The sequence below is a fragment of the Erpetoichthys calabaricus genome, chromosome 13 (assembly GCF_900747795.2).
Source record: "Erpetoichthys calabaricus chromosome 13, fErpCal1.3, whole genome shotgun sequence".
NCBI classification, from domain to species: Eukaryota; Metazoa; Chordata; class Cladistia; order Polypteriformes; family Polypteridae; genus Erpetoichthys; species Erpetoichthys calabaricus.
The window spans coordinates 133,471,062-133,490,758 of NC_041406.2; the positions used below are offsets into that span (position 1 = coordinate 133,471,062).

At 37.4% G+C, this 19,697-nt stretch overlaps 2 protein-coding genes across 3 annotated transcripts in view; one reads left to right on the forward strand and one right to left on the reverse strand.

Annotated features, from left to right (window-relative positions):
• The window catches only part of LOC127529990 (uncharacterized), a 798,609-nt gene that overhangs the window by 480,576 nt on the left and 298,336 nt on the right, over window positions 1-19,697 (forward strand). The window lies entirely within an intron of this gene.
• Window positions 1-19,697, reverse strand: part of taf2 (TAF2 RNA polymerase II, TATA box binding protein (TBP)-associated factor) — a 384,123-nt gene that overhangs the window by 227,242 nt on the left and 137,184 nt on the right. Inside the window, exons 10-12 of the mRNA XM_051935579.1 lie at window positions 5,943-6,042; window positions 5,778-5,863; window positions 2,753-2,888 (exon numbers count right to left, since the gene is read on the reverse strand). Coding sequence (XP_051791539.1) covers window positions 2,753-2,888; window positions 5,778-5,863; window positions 5,943-6,042 — 322 coding nt within the window. The remainder of the gene's footprint in view (window positions 1-2,752; window positions 2,889-5,777; window positions 5,864-5,942; window positions 6,043-19,697) is intronic.

A 19,697-nucleotide genomic window follows, 5' to 3' on the forward strand; every position in this document is an offset into this window, starting at 1 on the left:
TCTTGAAGTCGTCTGGGAATAGTAGTCTCTGACACATACACATCTGCCTCCTGCAGATCTGTTGGACAGGCATTTGGGTCGTTTTCTTTAACATAGTGAGGATTCTTCTGTCTTCAGTAGTGGAGGTCTTTCTTGGCTTACCAGTCAAGTTGTTTTGCAATTACTGAGATAATCAGTGTGTTCCTTTTTCTTAATGATATTCCAAGACAGTTGATTTAGGTAATTCTAAGGTTTTAACCGAAGTCTCTAATGGTCATATTCTTGTTTTTGCAACCTCATAATGGCTTCTTTGACTTTCATTGGCACAGCTTTTATCTTTATGTAAAGCAATAGCAACTAAAGACTCCAAAGGTAGCCTGTGGGTACAAGTGACCCTACGTATCTTATGCCTGAACTAATGAAGCAATGAAACATACCTAAGTAATCACAAACACCTTTGATGTAGAAAAACTGTAATTTCTACATGGACTGACTGAAATGTATGCAAACACCTTTAAATTAAAGTCTGCAATGAGCACATTAATCATGTATGAATTTTTTGATTTGTAATTTTTAAACTGTGGAGCAGTTACATCAAGGAAAAATGTGTCTTTGTCTCAAACATTATGGAGGGCACTGAATTTTTTATATATATATATATATATATATATATATATATATATATATATATATATATATATATACAGTGGTGTGAAAAACTATTTGCCCCCTTCCTGATTTCTTATTCTTTTGCATGTTTGTCACACAAAATGTTTCTGATCATCAAACACATTTAACCATTAGTCAAATATAACACAAGTAAACACAAAGTGCAGTTTGTAAATGGTGGTTTTTATTATTTAGGGAGAAAAAAAAATCCAAACCTACATGGCCCTGTGTGAAAAAGTAATTGCCCCCTGAACCTAATAACTGGTTGGGCCACCCTTAGCAGCAATAACTGCAATCAAGCGTTTGCGATAACTTGCAATGAGTCTTTTACAGCGCTCTGGAGGAATTTTGGCCCACTCATCTTTGCAAAATTGTTGTAATTCAGCTTTATTTGAGAGTTTTCTAGCATGAACCGCCTTTTTAAGGTCATGCCATAGCATCTCAATTGGATTCAGGTCAGGACTTTGACTAGGCCACTCCAAAGTCTTCATTTTGTTTTTCTTCAGCCATTCAGAGGTGGATTTGCTGGTGTGTTTTGGGTCATTGTCCTGTTGCAGCACCCAAGATCGCTTCAGCTTGAGTTGACAAACAGATGGCCGGACATTCTCCTTCAGGATTTTTTGGTAGACAGTAGAATTCATGGTTCCATCTATCACAGCAAGCCTTCCAGGTCCTGAAGCAGCAAAACAACCCCAGACCATCACACTACCACCACCATATTTTACTGTTGGTATGATGTTCTTTTTCTGAAATGCTGTGTTCCTTTTACGCCAGATGTAACGGGACATTTGCCTTCCAAAAAGTTCAACTTTTGTCTCATCAGTCCACAAGGTATTTTCCCAAAAGTCTTGGCAATCATTGAGATGTTTCTTAGCAAAATTGAGACGAGCCCTAATGTTCTTTTTGCTTAACAGTGGTTTGCGTCTTGGAAATCTGCCATGCAGGCCGTTTCTGCCCAGTCTCTTTCTTATGGTGGAGTCGTGAACACTGACCTTAATTGAGGCAAGTGAGGCCTGCAGTTCTTTAGACGTTGTCCTGGGGTCTTTTGTGACCTCTCGGATGAGTCGTCTCTGCGCTCTTGGGGTAATTTTGGTCGGCCGGCCACTCCTGGGAAGGTTCACCACTGTTCCATGTTTTTGCCATTTGTGGATAATGGCTCTCACTGTGGTTCGCTGGAGTCCCAAAGCTTTAGAAATGGCTTTACAACCTTTACCAGACTGATAGATCTCAATTACTTCTGTTCTCATTTGTTCCTGAATTTCTTTGGATCTTGGCATGATGTCTAGCTTTTGAGGTGCTTTTGGTCTACTTCTCTGTGTCAGGCAGCTCCTATTTAAGTGATTTCTTGATTGAAACAGGTGTGGCAGTAATCAGGCCTGGGGGTGGCTACGGAAATTGAACTCAGGTGTGATACACCACAGTTAGGTTATTTTTTAACAAAGGGGGCAATTACTTTTTCACACAGGGCCATGTAGGTTTGGATTTTTTTTCTCCCTAAATAATAAAAACCATCATTTAAAAACTGCATTTTGTGTTTACTTGTGTTATATTTGACTAATGGTTAAATGTGTTTGATGATCAGAAACATTTTGTGTGACAAACATGCAAAAGAATAAGAAATCAGGAAGGGGGCAAATAGTTTTTCACACCACTGTATATATACAGTATATATATATATATATATATATATATATATATATATATATATATATATATATATATATACACTCAGTATATATATATATATATATATATATATATATATATATATATATATATATATACTGTATATAAAAAACAAACAAGATATACAGTGTAATACAATGTAACAGATATAGAATATCTGCCTTATACTGTTTATGCTAGTGAACTTGCTTTGGATATTGAAGACTGGCTTTCAAGTGCTACTTTTAACTTAACAATATCTGAATACTATATCAATTTATATTTTATTAAAGGCTTTGTGTACAATATTTTAAAGAAAATTATAAATTTTCATGATTTTACCATGAAAAAGAGAAATATTAAATACAGCTAATTACCAAAACCTGACACGATTTCAAATAAACAACATACAGATTTGTTTATTTAATTTTTTGCTCACCTGCAGCATAAATTCCATGCTAATGCGATTCTCTATAAGTCTCATAACCAAATGTGCTTTACGCTGGAACATCTTGTAATATTCCCATGAAAGAGTATGAGGATGCTTTATCGAAAAATGCAGATGAGGAGTTGGGCTGAAAAACAAAATATGGAAAAAGAAATTTTTGCTTCAAACAAAACAGAATACAGTAATCCCTCGCTACTTCGCGGTTCACTTTTCGCGGATTCACGACTTTGTGGATTTTTAAATACAAGTGATTGCCCGCCTATGGTAGAAGTTATGTTCCAGACCCATCAGCAACAGGAGAAAATCCGCGATATAGAAAGACCATATAAATAAACATTTTTATAGTTTAAGCCTTAAAATACCCATCCCACATGCTTTAAACACATGTAAACTTATAAAACACACTTTGTTAACACATATGATATGTGGATGTCCGGCTAAGGATATGAGTAACATCTCACTATTACAAAACATTTTAAATTCACGTAAGACAAGACAGTGAGACAGGAAAATAGGTGCTGTACAGGCTTTTAAATCATTGACACGCAGAGCGACAAGCAGCATAAAGCCAGCACAAAGTCCACTTCTCCTTAGCGTTCATTCAGCTCCCCACCCCCTTGACAATGCGAAGTGGCAGGAGAGTACTGCGCCTCCGGGGAGGGGGGTTTGAGCGAACGTGCGTTCAGCCCTCACACACCCCCACTCCTCCTCCTCCTTCCGAAAGCTAAGAGCGACAAGCAGGCTTTTTGGCAGAAGCAGCACAAAGTCCATTTCTGCTCAGCGTGAGTTCAGCTGCCCCCCTTCACAAAGCAAGTGCAGACACATCGACGTCTGATCGCTGTGTGCAGTGTTGGTCTGTGGTGTTTAAGAATGTAGAAAGTGTTTAAGAGCATAGGAAGTGTTTATAAGAGTGTGGGAAGGGTTTATAGAGCCTTAAAATATGTATAAATAATAAAATAAATATAGGTTGCTACTTCGCGGATTTTTACCTATCGCGGGGGGCTCTGGAACGTAACCCCCGTGATAGGTGAGGGATGACTGTATTCTGAATTAAGAGAATTACTAATTTTTCTGAACATTACAAAGGCAGATAACATGCTCTTATAATAATGTCAGGGATGAATAAAATCTAATTACCAGTTTTACGCAAGCATTTTAACCAAGCTGGGTGCCCAAAGCAGACAAAAAAAATTATAGCCTGTACTATCTGCAATTTTATTCACTGAGAGTACAGGTTTTGCCATGATAAAGCACTGCTAAGGACACACTATAAAATTTCCAAAAAGAATACATTATTTTATTCTTCTATATAAACTGCCTTAATCTTTCAATATGCTTGTTTATTTCTCTGTACATCATACTAGTTTACCTACATTAATTTGCTTAATGCAGGTAAAAAGTGTTGCATTTTTTTGGCATGAAAAATTACATTTTTATTAAATCTCAAAAGTATAATAATGATACAAATAATAATAGTAATGATGAATGAAAATAATATGAAATGAATAATAACAAAAATAATAATGGTAGTAACAATAATACTACTAATGATGTCAAAACAGTATATAATCTCAAAATGAGTCCTGTGTGTGGTAAATCTTAAAGCACTGTGAAAAACACAATCCAACATCACAGTTGGGTTTCTTTTTGGATTTTCTTTCCAGAATTATCAATTTTTGAATAGCACACTGCACAGGTACGAATTGGATTCTGTTTTCTTCTGTTGGAGGTATCAATCAAATGTCTACCAATAAGAGGCTCTGGACTGATCCGCGATGTGCTGGGTTGACTGCGTCACTTCAGTGGTAGTATAAATGGTGGACGTGCCGCAATGACTTGTTCAACAAGCTGACATGTAATGTTTGCATGAGATACATTTTCGCCAGCTTTTTGCTTGTATAAGACAAATGTTTTTCAAATGCACTGTTCCACCAGATAACGAAATATCTTTTTGTAGTATGTCGTTTGTTGCCTCTGCATAACAGGATAGAAAGTCAATTCTTGATCCACACAATTTATGCCGCCTAGCGTGCTATTGTAGTCAACCACAGGACAAGGCTTCATAACCTGCTTGTTACCTTTTGCCTGTACGATGACTGTAGCTACATTATGTACAGTGCTAATATGACAAACATCTTTCTTGTCCTTCCATTTCAGTGTAAGCACTTAACCCTTATGCCAAGCTACTAGCGCATCTCACTGTAATGCAATGACAGTTAGGATTCACTATTCCGTATTCATCAGTCTTTCTTTGCAGGAAGATGTCAAAAAGCTTTGGCAAAGTATAAAAAATGTCCATGGTTACACAGTAACCTTGATCCAGCAGAGCATCTATCAAAGTCAGCACAGATGACGTAGCAACACCGTACAGATTGTATTTTTAATCAAACATTTTCCCTTTCCCTGTGTACAGAACCAAATTCCAAATGTATCCCATTTTAGATTCACAAAGTTCATAAAGGTTTATGCCAACTCTTGCTCTTATTGACATGATGTACTGTACCCATGACAGTCTGCCTTTATAAGCCATGAGACTTTCATCGATGCTGACATCGCAGTCCGGAATATAACCACTCAAAAATTTTACTGCAATGGCCTTGCATATCTCCCAAATTTTCTTAATTTTGGGTGCTGGATGGGTATTCTCATCAAAGTCTTCATTGTTGGTAAAGTGTAGATATTTCATAATTAGTGAAAACCTACATTCAGACATCATTTCTCCAAAGAATGGCAGCACTGACAGCACTTTTACAGCCTGAGTGATTCTCGGTTCTATCACTTACACTCAGGACTAACGCTTTTAGCACTGCTTTTGCAGCCTGAGTAACACTCAGGTCTAACCTTAAGAAGGTTAAGTACTACAAAAAACTCATGTGGCTAACTTGCTGTAATTTGAAGCTTTGATGAGCATTAATTTAAACAAGAGTTTACATGCGTTTTTCTTGAGAGTGCAACACCTTCTAAATTAAAACAGTGGTTTTACTGCCCAAATACTAAATCCAAAAGTAAAACTTACTTGTCTTTCTCTTTGCCTCCAGGAAACATCGGATGTAGCAAAACACCACCAGTCTTCAACTCATATTCCACTATACTGTCCAGTTCCTTTAAAATAAAATCAAGTGTGATATTAGGTTTTGCAGGTTTGTAACAATTAACTCACAGTTAAAATACATCTGCTTACCTCTTTGATCCAGTGTCTGTACTCATTCACTCCAAATGTTTTTTTTAAATAAAGACCATAAATGTATCCAGAGATGCCTTTTAAAACCCATTCATCTGACCTAAACACAAAACAAGAATAATTTAAATGAATCACTTTAAAGGTGTGACATTACAGCTCCACTTACTGGAAATAGTAGAGTACTCAAATAAAACATACACATTTTCTGTAAAGTAACTGGTGCTTTGGACTAATTAAAACATCAACAGCAAACACAGTGCTCAATAAAAACACCAAATTCAAATAAAACTAGGAAGTTGGGTAGTAACCTTTACTACATCTATTAAAAGAAAACTGCATTTTACACTTCTTAAGATAATATTTTCTCCTAGCTATTATAGAGTAATAAGAGCTGCACTACAAAACATTTTTTCTTAACAAGTAAAAATTTCTTATTTTAAGGTAATACAGGTGATGGTCATAAAATTAGAATATCATGACAACGTTGATTTATTTCAGTAATTCTATTCAAAAAGTGAAACTTGTATATTAGATCCATTCATTACACACAGACTGATGTATTTCAAATGTTTATTTCTTTTAATGTTGATGATTATAACTGACAACTAATGAAAGTCCCAAATTCAGTACAGTAATCCCTCGCTATATCGCGCTTCGCCTTTCGCGGCTTCACTCCATCGCGGATTTTATATGTAAGCATATTTACATATATATCGCGGATTTTTCGCTGCTTCGCGGGTTTCTGAGGACAATGGGTCTTTGAATTTCTGGTACATGCTTCCTCAGTTGGTTTGCCCAGTTGATTTCATACAAGGGACGCTATTGGCAGATGCCTGAGAAGCTACCCAGCTTACTTTCTCTCTCTCTCTCTCTTGCGCTGACTATCTGTGATCCTGACGTAGGGGGTGTGAGCAGGGGGGCTGTTCGCACACCTAGACAATACGGACGCTCGTCTAAAAATGCTGAAAGATTATCTTCACGTTGCTACCATCTGTGTGCAGCTTTTAAGTATGCTGCATGGTGCTTCGCATGCTTAAAAGCTCAAAGGGCACGTATTGATTTTTTTATCTGTCTCTCTCTCTATCTCTCTCTAACTCTCTCTCTCTCTGCTCCTGACGGAGGGGGTGTGAGCTGCCGCCTTCAACAGCTTTGTGCCGCGGTGCTTCGCATACTTACAAGCCAAACAGCCCTATTGATTTGTTTGCTTCTTTGAAGAGGAAGATAAGTTTGCATTCTTTTAATTGTGAGACAGAACTGTCATCTCTGTCTTGTCATGGAGCACAGTTTAAACTTTTGGAAAAGAGACAAATGTTTGTTTGCAGTGTTTGAATAACGTTCCTGTCTCTCTACAACCTCCTGTGTTTCTGCGCAAATCTGTGACCCAAGCATGACAATATAAAAATAACTATATAAAACATATGGTTTCTACTTCGCGGATTTTCTTATTTCGCGGGTGGTTCTGGAATGCAACCCCCGCGATGGAGGAGGGATTACTGTATCTCGGAAAATTAGAATATCAATTAAGACCAATGCAAAAAAAGGATTTTTAGAAATGTTGGCCAACTGAAAGTTATGAACATGAAAAGTATGAGCATGTACAGCACTCAATATTTAGTTGGGGCTCCTTTGGCCTGGATTACTGCAGCAATGCGGCATGGCATGGAGTCGATCAGTCTGTGGCACTGCTCAGGTGTTATGAGAGCCCATGTTGCTGTGATAGTGGCCTTCAGCTCTTCTGAATTGTTGATAGTGGCCTTCAGCTCTTCTGAATTGTTGGGTCTGGTGTATTGCATCTTCCTCTTCACTATTACCCCATAGATTTTCTATGGGGTTAAGGTCAGGCGAGTTTGCTGGCCAATCAAGAACAGGGATACCATGGTCCTTAAACCAGGTACTGGTAGCTTTGGCACGGTGTGCAGGCGCCAGGTCCTGTTGGAAAATGACATCTGCATCTCCATAAAGTTCGTCAGCAGCAGGAAGCATGAAGTGCTCTAAAACTTCCTGGTAGACGGCTGCATTGACCTTGGACCTCAGAAAACACAATGGACCAACACCAGCAGATGACATGGCACCCCAAACCATCACTGACTGTGGAAACTTTACACTGGACCTCACGCAACGTGGATTCTGTGCCTCTCCTCTCTTCCTCCAGACTTTGGGACCTTGATTTCCAAAGGAAATGCAAAATTTACTTTCATCAGAGAACATAACTTTGGACCACTCATCAGCAGTCCAGTCCTTTTTGTCTTTAGCCCAGGCGAGACGCTTCTGACGCTGTCTCTTGTTCAAGAGTGGCTTGACACAAGGAATGTGACAGCTGAAACCCATGTCTTGCATACGTCTGTGCATGGTGGTTCTTGAAGCACTGACTCCAGCTGCAGTCCACTCTTTGTGAATCTCCTCCAAATTTTTGAATGGGTTTTGTTTCACAATCCTCTCCAGGGTGCGGTTATCCCTATTGCTTGTACACTTTTTTCTACCACATCTTGTCCTTCCCTTCGCCTCTCTATTAATGTGCTTGGACACAGAGCTCTGTGAACAGCCAGCCTCTTTAGCAATGACCTTTTGTGTCTTGCCCCCCTTGTGCAAGGTGTCAATGGTCGTCTTTTGGACAACTGTCAAGTCAGCAGTCTTCCCCATGATTGTGTAGCCTACAGAACTAGACTGAGAGACCATTTAAAGGCTTTCGCAGGTGTTTTGAGTTAATTAGCTGATTAGAGTGTGGCACCAGGTGTCTTCAATATTGAACCTTTTCACAATATTCTAATTTTCCGAGATACTGAATTTGGGACTTTCATTAGTTGTCAGTTATAATTATCAACATTAAAAGAAATAAACATTTGAAATACATCAGTCTGTGTGTAATGAATGAATCTAATATACAAGTTTCACTTTTTGAATGGAATTACTGAAATAAATCAACTTTGTCATATTCTAATTTTATGACCAGCACCTGTATATCTAATATTTTACCCCAAGAGATTAAATAACTCATGTTGCAATGATTCTTGCTAGATTATTTTGCTCAATTCAAGATAACTGGTCTTAAGCTGTCTGACTTAGATATAAAGTGTAATTCCAAGACAATTTTGACTTAAAAAAAGCACAACTGTGAGAGAAAAGACTTATCAACTACAATGATGAGCATAGCAGGACATATATTCTTATTTCAAGAACCAAAACTTTCTAGGTTTATCTTGTTTTAAGAAATGAGTAAGACACAACCCCAAGACTTAAATTAAACTCTTTTTATTCCAGAAAGGTTTTAGAATACAACCTTAATTTTGTTAACAACTACGCCATTTCAAATTAACACTTGCCTAATTCAGTGGCCTTTCTCTGTAACTAGTATGATTTAACAGCTGGATTCCCAGCAAAGGGTAGTACTTTATTATATTCAAGTGGTAACATTTTTCTTCAAATCAAAATGGTTTCCACATTTAAAAATAAATGACCCTTGTATAAAAAAATGTGTCTGGTGGTTTGATGCAAGAGTTTTGTCACTGTGTCAAATAAATGGCTTAATCCAAACAGTGTTGCTGGAATTTATTAACATAAAAAGAAAAGTTCAAGAATTTAGGAATCTTTAAAAGTTTTATGTAGTTCAATGATATCCCCATGATAGTAATTTTCAGTCATTTAGTCTAACATGAATTAAAATTAACCAGCTTCATAGCATCAATAAAACGGACTTATCCAGGTTAGGGATTTTAATTTCAAATGACAAAACATCTCTATCAAAGAACACAGCATCAAGAACTTGAAACTCCAAACAATATAATGTGTAGTGTTGATATGGCTCAAAAGTAGTTGTAAACTCAAAGCCACAAACGAGCAGCAAATTAAACAACGGCAAATCATCTTTGGTGTTTAAACAGCAAAAGCACGAGTGTTGAGCGACTGCAGTCATTATGTGGTGTAATATATAGGATTGTTCCATTATTTTAGCAAAAAAATGTATTTACATCAATGACATTGTTGAGTATATGAAAAGCTAACGGTATAATTACAATTTCTTTGCAGTGTCCAATTGTTTTTGTTTTTGTTTTTTTGTTTTTTTTAAAGTACGTTTTTTTTTTTCCCCCAAATATAATATCCAGCGCTGTTTTTGACCTTTTCTTTGGATGTAATGGAACATACCTTTCTTTGAGCATGCGTAAATGCGTTCCTTGCGAAGCGTCCTTAGCTTTCCTGCGCATCAGATGTTACATTTCGAAACGTTCTCACCATAAGGTTATTAACAACGTTACATAAAATACAGCTTTGCTCTTCGCAGCTGATAAGTAACATATTTCTGCATATAAAGCAATGGATTCGCTTGACGAAGTAATACAGGAAATATTAAAAGTTAAGTTTCTAATTGACATTTACTGTTGCTGCAGTACATTGTTTTTATGAATCCACAAGAATTCACCTGTCCACGTTGATACCTATAATCATTACAACACAAAACAAAAGTAGTGGGGCAAGGTACTTTTGTGTAACCATTACATTAAATTCTAAAAATAAATGCAGGTGTTTATGTTATAAATATATATATTTTCATTTCCGGTTTTCACCTTTACATTTTATCCAGCAAACACTGCCCTGAATTATGACTTACACTGCACGCAGTTCTTACATTCAAACATATTGGTACATTTAGCACTTTTCTTGCCATTTTAGGCATTAATGAGTGGTTTGAGTCTGTACAGCAACAACGTGCTCTTTTCATCGAGCACCATCATTGTTAGATTTCATATATACAGAGAGTTATTATGAAATAAATGTTGGTTAAATGTCGTTGAATTATTTATTTGTTACAGTGATTTATGAAAAAAAAGTTGTTAAAAGACGTTCTGATACAGACTTCTGCTTGCTTAAAAATAAATTAAAATGTACCTTTTAAAAATGTGCCAGGTTCTAACTGCATTGCACGCGCTTCATGCTATTACCGTAAAAGCGAACACGACCCAAGTCGCTTCTATTAGAGATACCTTTAAAGAAAAACTTAAAAATTTAGAGGCCAGTATTTTACTATTTTTATCGATTTTGAGGTATCCACAATTGTAAGCTGATTGCTTGAATATAAAAAGATTGCTGCACTTGAAACTGCAAGGGGGTCACCCATCCCCCTTAACTTCGATATCAATACCATACATGAGCACGTCATATAAAAAAATCGAAGGCTTGGGCGCGACTTGTACAGCTTCGTCTATATTCTAGAGCCAACCCCGAGTGAGACAGTGCTCTTTATTACTTTAATGGCATGGGTGAAGGCCCCAGTCTGAGTGAAATGTTAACGCCCTGCTAATTTTATACACTCACAAATTAATTTAGTAAGTCGTATGTATCATGTCCTTGATCAGGCAACAAAGCAAATACACCTCTGTAGGATATCTCTACTTCCCTAAAACCTCAGTATGATACAGTATACTTGTTTAGAAAAGAAACAAAACATAAAACATTTTTAAAAGGGTATCATGATTTGCACTTGTACCATCTTTCAAGAAACTCTTACACTTATCAAAATTTGTAAATTTAGCAGTTAAAGTCTAAAACCTGTGTTGGAAATGATTGCTGGTAGTTGTGCAGATGACATCCAAATATGAATGAATTACTGGTCTTCTCTGTTGCTTTCAAATTGCAAATGTTACAGAAGATCTTCTCTCTTTCACGTGAAGATCTGAACATTTCCTTTGAAGAAAAACCTAATGGCCAGCAGTACATCAAGAGATCAGCATTATTTATTTATTTATTTTTTTAAGAAACTAGGGGGCTTCGCTCGCCAACCCCCGTATTTGGTTTTCCGGATACACACTTTGAAGATTTTGTTTTCTTTGAATTGTTGCTATTTCATTAGTTTCACTTTTATTTCAGAACTTCTGTAAAAACAATATTTGTAATCTTGCGAGTCCCAATATGCTGAATCTTTTTAATGAGGTCAGGATAGGTTTCTCTGTTTGGAATTTCAGCACAGACAAAACGATCTACATCATCAGCATTTAATAATTTTTTTTTACAAAGTAAAAAAGTAAGTAGAGTTCTGCATTGGACTCCTGTCTGTAAAGTCGTGCTATTCTCCTCTCACAGTTCCAAAAGTACATGGGGTTACCAAGGTGATACCCCAGCTTTTGTCAAGGTTTTTGTACAAGGGCTAGACAGAACATTTTTGACTCCTGGTGTAAATTTAGGTTTTTAAATAAGCAGACAGATAAACATATATACATCAACAAAGTAACCAATAAATGAATGTGCGGTAAACTCCGTTTTTGAAATTCTCAAGATTCTTTATTTGTCACATGCATAGTTATAAAGGACAACACGCAGTGAACTGCATCCTGATCCGCTTATCAAAACCTGTGCAAAGTTAAAAGAATATCAGTTAGATTAACAAAAAGTCATAGATCGAAAGATAACAGTATAGTAGAACATAATAAATAAGTAAAATTATGTGAATAATGTAGAATTAAGTGTTACGGTGCAATAGTGTAGTAATTATTATGCAAAACCAAAGTTAGAGTGGTGCATAGTTAAATGAGGCAGTTTGTTTGTTTGCGCTGCTGCGATCTTTACTTTTTTTATATTTTCTAATTTTCCTACTTTTATATCCTTTAACTTTCTCCACATGTGTATAGCGCCAAGGTTTTTTTTTTTTTTTGGTTTTTTTTGGTTTTTTTTTTTAAGACTTTCTAATTTCCCTGGTTTCATAGTCTCTAACCTGCTCTGTATGTGTTTATCGCCAACGTTTGTAAACGTCTCTATGAAGTTCTACTTTGTCTTTTACTCACTGTTATTTAATTCTGAGCCGGATTGGACGTGCTTTTTTTCAATTCCACTTGTTCCGGGCTGATAATTACTTTCCTTATTTTCTGAATTTGCACCTCGATTATTCTTTTTTGCTCTTTTTTCTGTCCAACGCATTTGAGTCTCTTTTCTCCGCACTTCTTCGTTTAATCGTCGACGTTTCATTTCTACCCTATTCATGTCATTTCTACCGTAATGACCTTATACACTTTATATGCACTGAGAGCCCTGGAGTGGTGTGTGCTGCATGACTGCCTTTACACTACTGATTTATTTCTTTTTTGATATTACTTGTAAGTAGGGTGTGTCTTGCAAGACTCTCGTTCTATGTTCCCATGAGACGCACCGTGGCAGGTCTCTTTCGTCTCGTGGGTCTTTAAATTATCTTCCAAGAAAGATCACGTATCGTAGACTATCAGGACAGGGGACAGGATTTCTGTTTATAATAGATAGATATTGTTAAGCAAACAATGTAGTTATTATCACTTTTGCTTTGTTCTTTATGTTGAGATTAAAGACTCCTGTAGCAACTATTACGTCAGAAGTGTCCATGTCCTGATGATATTTGAGATCAAGCAGGGGAGAAATATAAATGATAATAGGGAAAAGGAGGACATTTATGATATTAAAGTGATGAAAACATAAATATATATTTATAGATGTGGAAATTTGAAGAGTAGAAACTTGGGCTTTGTCCTTCTCAATTTAAATTTTCCATCTATATATATAAAATCCCTTTGTGCGTCCAGGTGTCCATGTGTGGGTGTCTTCTGGTGAAGTGCGCATGCACGGGACACGGTGCGATGCGCGATATTACTGTCAGAGAAAGTTAGAGGCGTTTTACGGAAATACAAACCAGTATTACTGCAAGAGGAAATTAAAGGTACACAATACAGTGACACATATTACAGCCACATACAAGCCAGTATTACTGTCAGAGGAGATTAAAGGCATATTACCGACGCGCACGCCTGTATTACCGCCAGAGAAAATTAAAGGCATATTACGGACGTACAAGCCAGCGGACGTACAAGACGGTATCCTTCAATAAGGGCGCGCACAGGCATCCTTCAATAAGGGCGCGCACAAAAAGGCGAGCCTCAAAAGGGCGACCTCAATTGGGCGCAGCGAATAAAGGCGCGTGTAAATAAAGATCTGCACCTTTGTTGCTCTTCACATATTCCAGAGCCATTTGAACTAAATTATCTACGAACGCCTTTATTCGCCACGCTCAATTGAGGTCGCCCTTTTGAAGCTCACCTTTTTGTGCGCGCCCTTATTGAATAGAGCCGTACAAGACAGTATTACTGTCACAGATAATTAAAGACACACAATACACAGCGGCAGCCCACAAAGAACGGTCAGCCCAGCAAGTAAACATCAACAAAAGAAAGGCTGAAAGAAAGAAAAATACGACCAACAAAAAGAATGAGGTTCAAGTCCCTTGCCATTTAATATAGACTGTTCCTACTAATGTTTATGCACTACTGTTCTAGCGCCCGTTATTGTAACGGGCTAAATGACTAGTAATTCAATAAAAGCAGTTTGAAATGTCACACCTGAGCACAAGACAGCTCGTGCATCCATCAAGGCTGTTGCCCCAACATGTTCACCTCACCATATGAATCTTTGTATAAACACATATTTATGTATGTTTGTAATTTATGCAAAGTCTATATTAATTTATGAATGTTTTGATAAACTTTATCATGGCGCCAGAGAATGATAGTGTGTTACGTTAATTAACACACACAAGTAAGAATTTCACAGTACTCATGTAGCACTTATTTAGTTCAATACAACATAGTGTGAAAATACTCCATATCAAGAGATAACTGAGCACATACTGTTTCTGTATTTTATCAGGAAGTAAAGAAGATGACTACTATCTTGCTTTTAGTTACCTAAAAAATTAACAATGAAAATATAAGCAGTCAGATATTTGAGCAATGCTATCTTTGATTACAAATTTCATTTATGTTAAATAAAAGTAAATATTTCCATTTATGTCAGGCTTCATCAAAGTTCATAATTCATAAAGTTTATTGATAACTGGTGACTATTTTCAATGTCCTGTTCCTGTATTTTTTTTTTTTTTAACAGGAGCTGCAGTTTTCTGTGCAGCAAGATAACTTACAAGACAGCTGTACGTCTCCCTCCTCTTCTGAATGCAATACAGTAATCCCTCCTCCATCGCGGGGGTTGCGTTCCAGAGCCACCCGCGAAATAAGAAAATCCACGAAGTAGAAACCATATGTTTATATGGTTATTTTTATATTGTCATGCTTGGGTCACAGATTTGTGCAGAAACACAGGAGGTTGTAGAGAGACAGGAACGTTATTCAAACACTGCAAACAAACATTTGTCTCTTTTTCAAAAGTTTAAACTGTGCTCCATGACAAGACAGAGATGACAGTTCTGTCTCACAATTAAAAGAATGCAAACATATCTTCCTCTTCAAAGGAGTGCGTGTCAGGAGCACAGAATGTCACATAGATAGAGAAAACAATCTCTAGCAAACAAATCAATAGGGCTGTTTGGCTTTTAAGTATGCGAAGCACTGCGGCACAAAGCTGTTGAAGGCGGCAGCTCACACCCCCTCCGTCAGGAGCAGGGAGAGAGAGAGAGAGAGAGTTTGTTTTTCAGTCAAAAATCAATACGTGCCCTTCGAGCTTTTAAGTATGCGAAGCACTGTGCAGCATGTCGTTTCAGGAAGCAGCTGCACAAAAGATAGCAACGTGAAGATAACTTTCAGCATTTTTAGACGAGCGTCCGCATTGTCTAGGTGTGCGAACAGCCCCCCTGCTCAATCCCCATACGTCAGGATCACAGATAGTCAGCGCAAGAGAGAGAGAAAAGCAAGCAATCTAGCGTCTCAGCCATCTGCCAATAGCGTCCCTTGTATGAAATCAACTGGGCAAACCAACTGAGGAAGCATGTACCAGAAATTAAAAGACCCATTGTCCGCAGAAATCCGCGAACCAGCAAAAAATCGGCGATATATATTTAAATATGCTTACATATAAAATCCGCGATGGAGTGAAGCCGCGAAAGGCGAAGCGCGATATAGCGAGGGATCACTGTACTCTAAAAAATAACAGTCTTTCACCTACCCCTCAATCCAGTGAGCAAGGATGTTCCACAAAACTTTTAAGAGAAGTCAGCCCCTCTAAAATCATTCAACTACCAAGCCCCGAATACATACTTCATAGTGACACTGAGTTGGAGCAGGTCAGAAAACATTACTTTGAACTGCAGCACATAGGGAAAAAGGAGAATTGTGTTCTTTCAAAGGATCTTCGCTGTAGATTAATTAGAAATACAGTGACCAACATAGTGCCCATACTGAGGACAACAACAAGGGAAGACAGATATACAGTAATCCCTCGCTATATCGCGCTTCGCCTTTCGCGGCTTCACTCCATCGCGGATTTTATATGTAAGCATATTTAAATATATATCGTGGATTTTTTGCTGGTTCGCGGATTTCTGTGGACAATGGGTCTTTTAATTTCTGGTATATGCTTCCTCAATTGGTTTGCCCAGTTGATTTCATACAAGGAACGCTATTGGCAGATGGCTGAGAAGCTACCCATCTTACTTTTCTCTCTCTCTCTCTTGCGCTGACTTTCTCTGATGCTGACGTAGGGGGATTGAGCAGGGGGGCTGTTCGCACACCTAGACGATACGGACGCTCGTCTAAAAATGCTGAAAGATTATCTGCACGGTTGCTACCTTCTGTGCAGCTGCTTCCTGAAGCGACATGCTGCACGGTGCTTCGCATACTTAAAAGCTCGAAGGGCACGTATTGATTTTCGATTGTTTGTTTTTCTCTGTCTCTCTATCTCTCTCTCTCTCTCTCTCTGCTCCTGACGGAGGGGGTGTGAGCTGCCGCCTTCAACAGCTTTGTGCCGCGGTGCTTCGCATACTTAAAAGTCAAACAGCCCTATTGATTTGTTTGCTTTTCTCTATCTCTCTGACATCTGCTCCTGACAAGCACTCCTTTGAAGAGGAAGATATGTTTGCATTCTTTTAATTGTGAGACGGAACTGTCATCTCTGTCTTGTCATGGAGCACAGTTTAAACTTTTGAAAAAGAGACAAATGTTTGTCTGCAGTGTTTGAATAACATTCCTGTCTCTCTACAGCCTCCTGTGTTTCTGCGCAAATCTGTGACCCAAGCATGACAATATAAAAATAACCATATAAACATATGGTTTCTACTTCGCGGATTTTCTTATTTCGCGGGTGGCTCTGGAACGCAATCCCCGCGATGGAGGAGGGATTACTGTACCTTCAAACAAGAGGTTTCTTCAATGGCAAAATGCAGCTGAAGTTCAAAATTCATGGGCGAGTGTAAATAACTAGTTTTTATAGGGGTTTTAGACTGAGAAGTCACACCTTGTATTCACTTGCACACTTTTTAAAAGAGTGTAATCTCATTACAGGAACCTGTGTTTAAACAACTCCTGAAAAGGCTACAGAATATCTGCACACCTCAGAAGCGACAGGGCTCTATGCCTCAAATAAATAAAGAGATGTCTCGGCGTCACCACTGACTAGCCTGATGCTGCTGAAGTCGAGAATTCAGGTGAGGCCGATTCCACTGCATCATTGGGGAATTCTGTTGCTTCAGCAATGCTTGTTCACGTGCCACCTTCTAGTCGTACCCAAGAAGTTACAGCAGAGAAAGAATGTGAACCATCTGGTAAGTGCACAATGGAGATGGTCATATCCCATCTTAGTTCAGACTGTTTAGAAAACACAACCGATTTGATTATTCATTTATATGTTTTTGCAGCTGTTGACACACTGACAGCCACCAAATACAGGCCAGGCACTGCAAAACACTACAGGACCTTTACAAGAAGCCAAAGCCAAATAATTTTGCAGTTACCTAGCTGCTTGATTATGAATTTAATGCACAGAGGTCATTTATAGATTCTATGGGAGGCTTACCCATGCTTTAAAGAACTGGATCACGTAAGTACATAAAACACAGACATTTGACTGAAATACTTTTGAAAATGGTTTCTTAAAAAAAAATATGTGCTGACTTTGGAGAGTGTGCTTATTTATAGGTAATGGATCAAATGCGTTGCATTCTTAGTTGGAATAATCTTAACTGCATCACAGAAGTTAAGAGCAGATGGACCAGTTTTTATGGAAAAGCACAGTTTTATAGTGTAATGAAGAAGATCCTGAAGCCTCAACTTATGTACGATGAGGGTAAAATTTGTCATGCATATTTTATTCAAACTGATCTTATAGTTAGTTATGCACTTTACTCAGTGTTGCAGCATGATAGGCCTAAATGAAAATCAAATTGAAGTTGTTTAAAGTTATGATATTTTACAGTTGATGCTCAAAGGGTTGCACTTGTTTATGCCATTTTTTCCATAAAGACCTAGTCCAGGGGTAGGCAACGTCGGTCCTGGTGAGCCGCAGTATGTGCAGGTTTTTGTTCCAACCCAGTTCCTTAACGAGAACTCAATTATTGCTGATGAAGCACATATTGCTTAAGTGACATTTTAATGCTTCATTTTAGTGGTCTCGTTTGTTAAGGTTCTCCAACCTTAATTGCTTATTTCAATCTTAAACTGCTGCATTCAGTGTTTTAATTGCTCCTTATTAGCAATAAGATGTAAAAGACAAAGGAGCCAGCAGTTCTCCAGCTAGCTTTTTTCCAATTACATCTGTGTGTGTTCATCATGCACTGTTTGATTTAATAAAACACTTAATAGAAAAATGTGACAGACTGAAAATGATCTGTTTTAGGCTTCAAATCATTTGGATGATATCCTTGGAAAGGAAAAAAATCTACGATATAAGAGCCTTACATTGCACAGACTAACAAGCCATAAAATTAAATAAGGTCTGAGATTGGCAATGATTGGTTTCTAATTAAGCAATTGGGTTGGAATGAAAACCTGTAGCCACTGCGGCTCACCAGGACCGACGTTGCCTACCCCTGACCTAGTCTATATTATAGTAAGCCAAACTTTGAGAAATTTTCATGCAAATATTATTGCTGCTCTCTTTGCCAGAAACTGTTGATTTGTGAATTCCAGGTTCCGTTTTCTTCATTGTATTAGAAAGGTGTACTGTGTTATTCTGAAATAAATTTTTGCCTTTAATTATGTTTTTAAAAAGCCATTTATTAGCATTGTAAATAGTTTTGTCTAGCATCTTTTTAAGACACAACAGAATAATAAACGGACGGACACTATCCTTTATTAGGTATAAATAATGAAGGAATATATTAAAGAATACTTAAAACTTTAAATATGATCTATGTAAGGTTCATTTCAATTGTTCATTCATGTTCTAGCATATTAGTAGATAAAAATAATACCAGACATCATACAATTTTTGTTATAAATCATTCTTAATTTAAAGCTTGCTGTATGTTGTTGTTTTCATTAAAAGGAGAATGTTCGAGTTATATTAGAACATAATGCGAAAGATATTTAATAAGAATTATGTTCTTTTCTTTTTTTTTCATTAGTGAAAAATGCCAGCGCCATATTTAGAGCTCTGCCATCCATGTTTCCTTCACTTTCTCTACTCCCAAAACAGTTGGGAAACAAAACATGAGGCATTAGTTAATGTCTTTAAGGTAAAACTTTGTATTTTTACATTGCTTAAAGGAAAAATAAAGACTGTTATTGCAATTCTATCCATCTGTGACTGGCAGCAATTTTCAGGGTTGTTTTTAATGTTAGCTACAGGAATGACATTATACATTAAACGCTTTGAATAAAAGGGCTCAACAGAATATAACAATCTTCAATTTTTAGTGATTTCTTTGCTATTTCAATTGCAAGTGTGTATAACTGCTTCTGTTAAAAGTACAGTAGAGTCCCGCTAATCCGAACCCCGCTAATCCGAACAGGACTAGGGAAAAAAAAGTAAAGAAAACAAGTTTTTTCAAGTTATGTCGTACGTTTAATGAACATTTAAGAAACT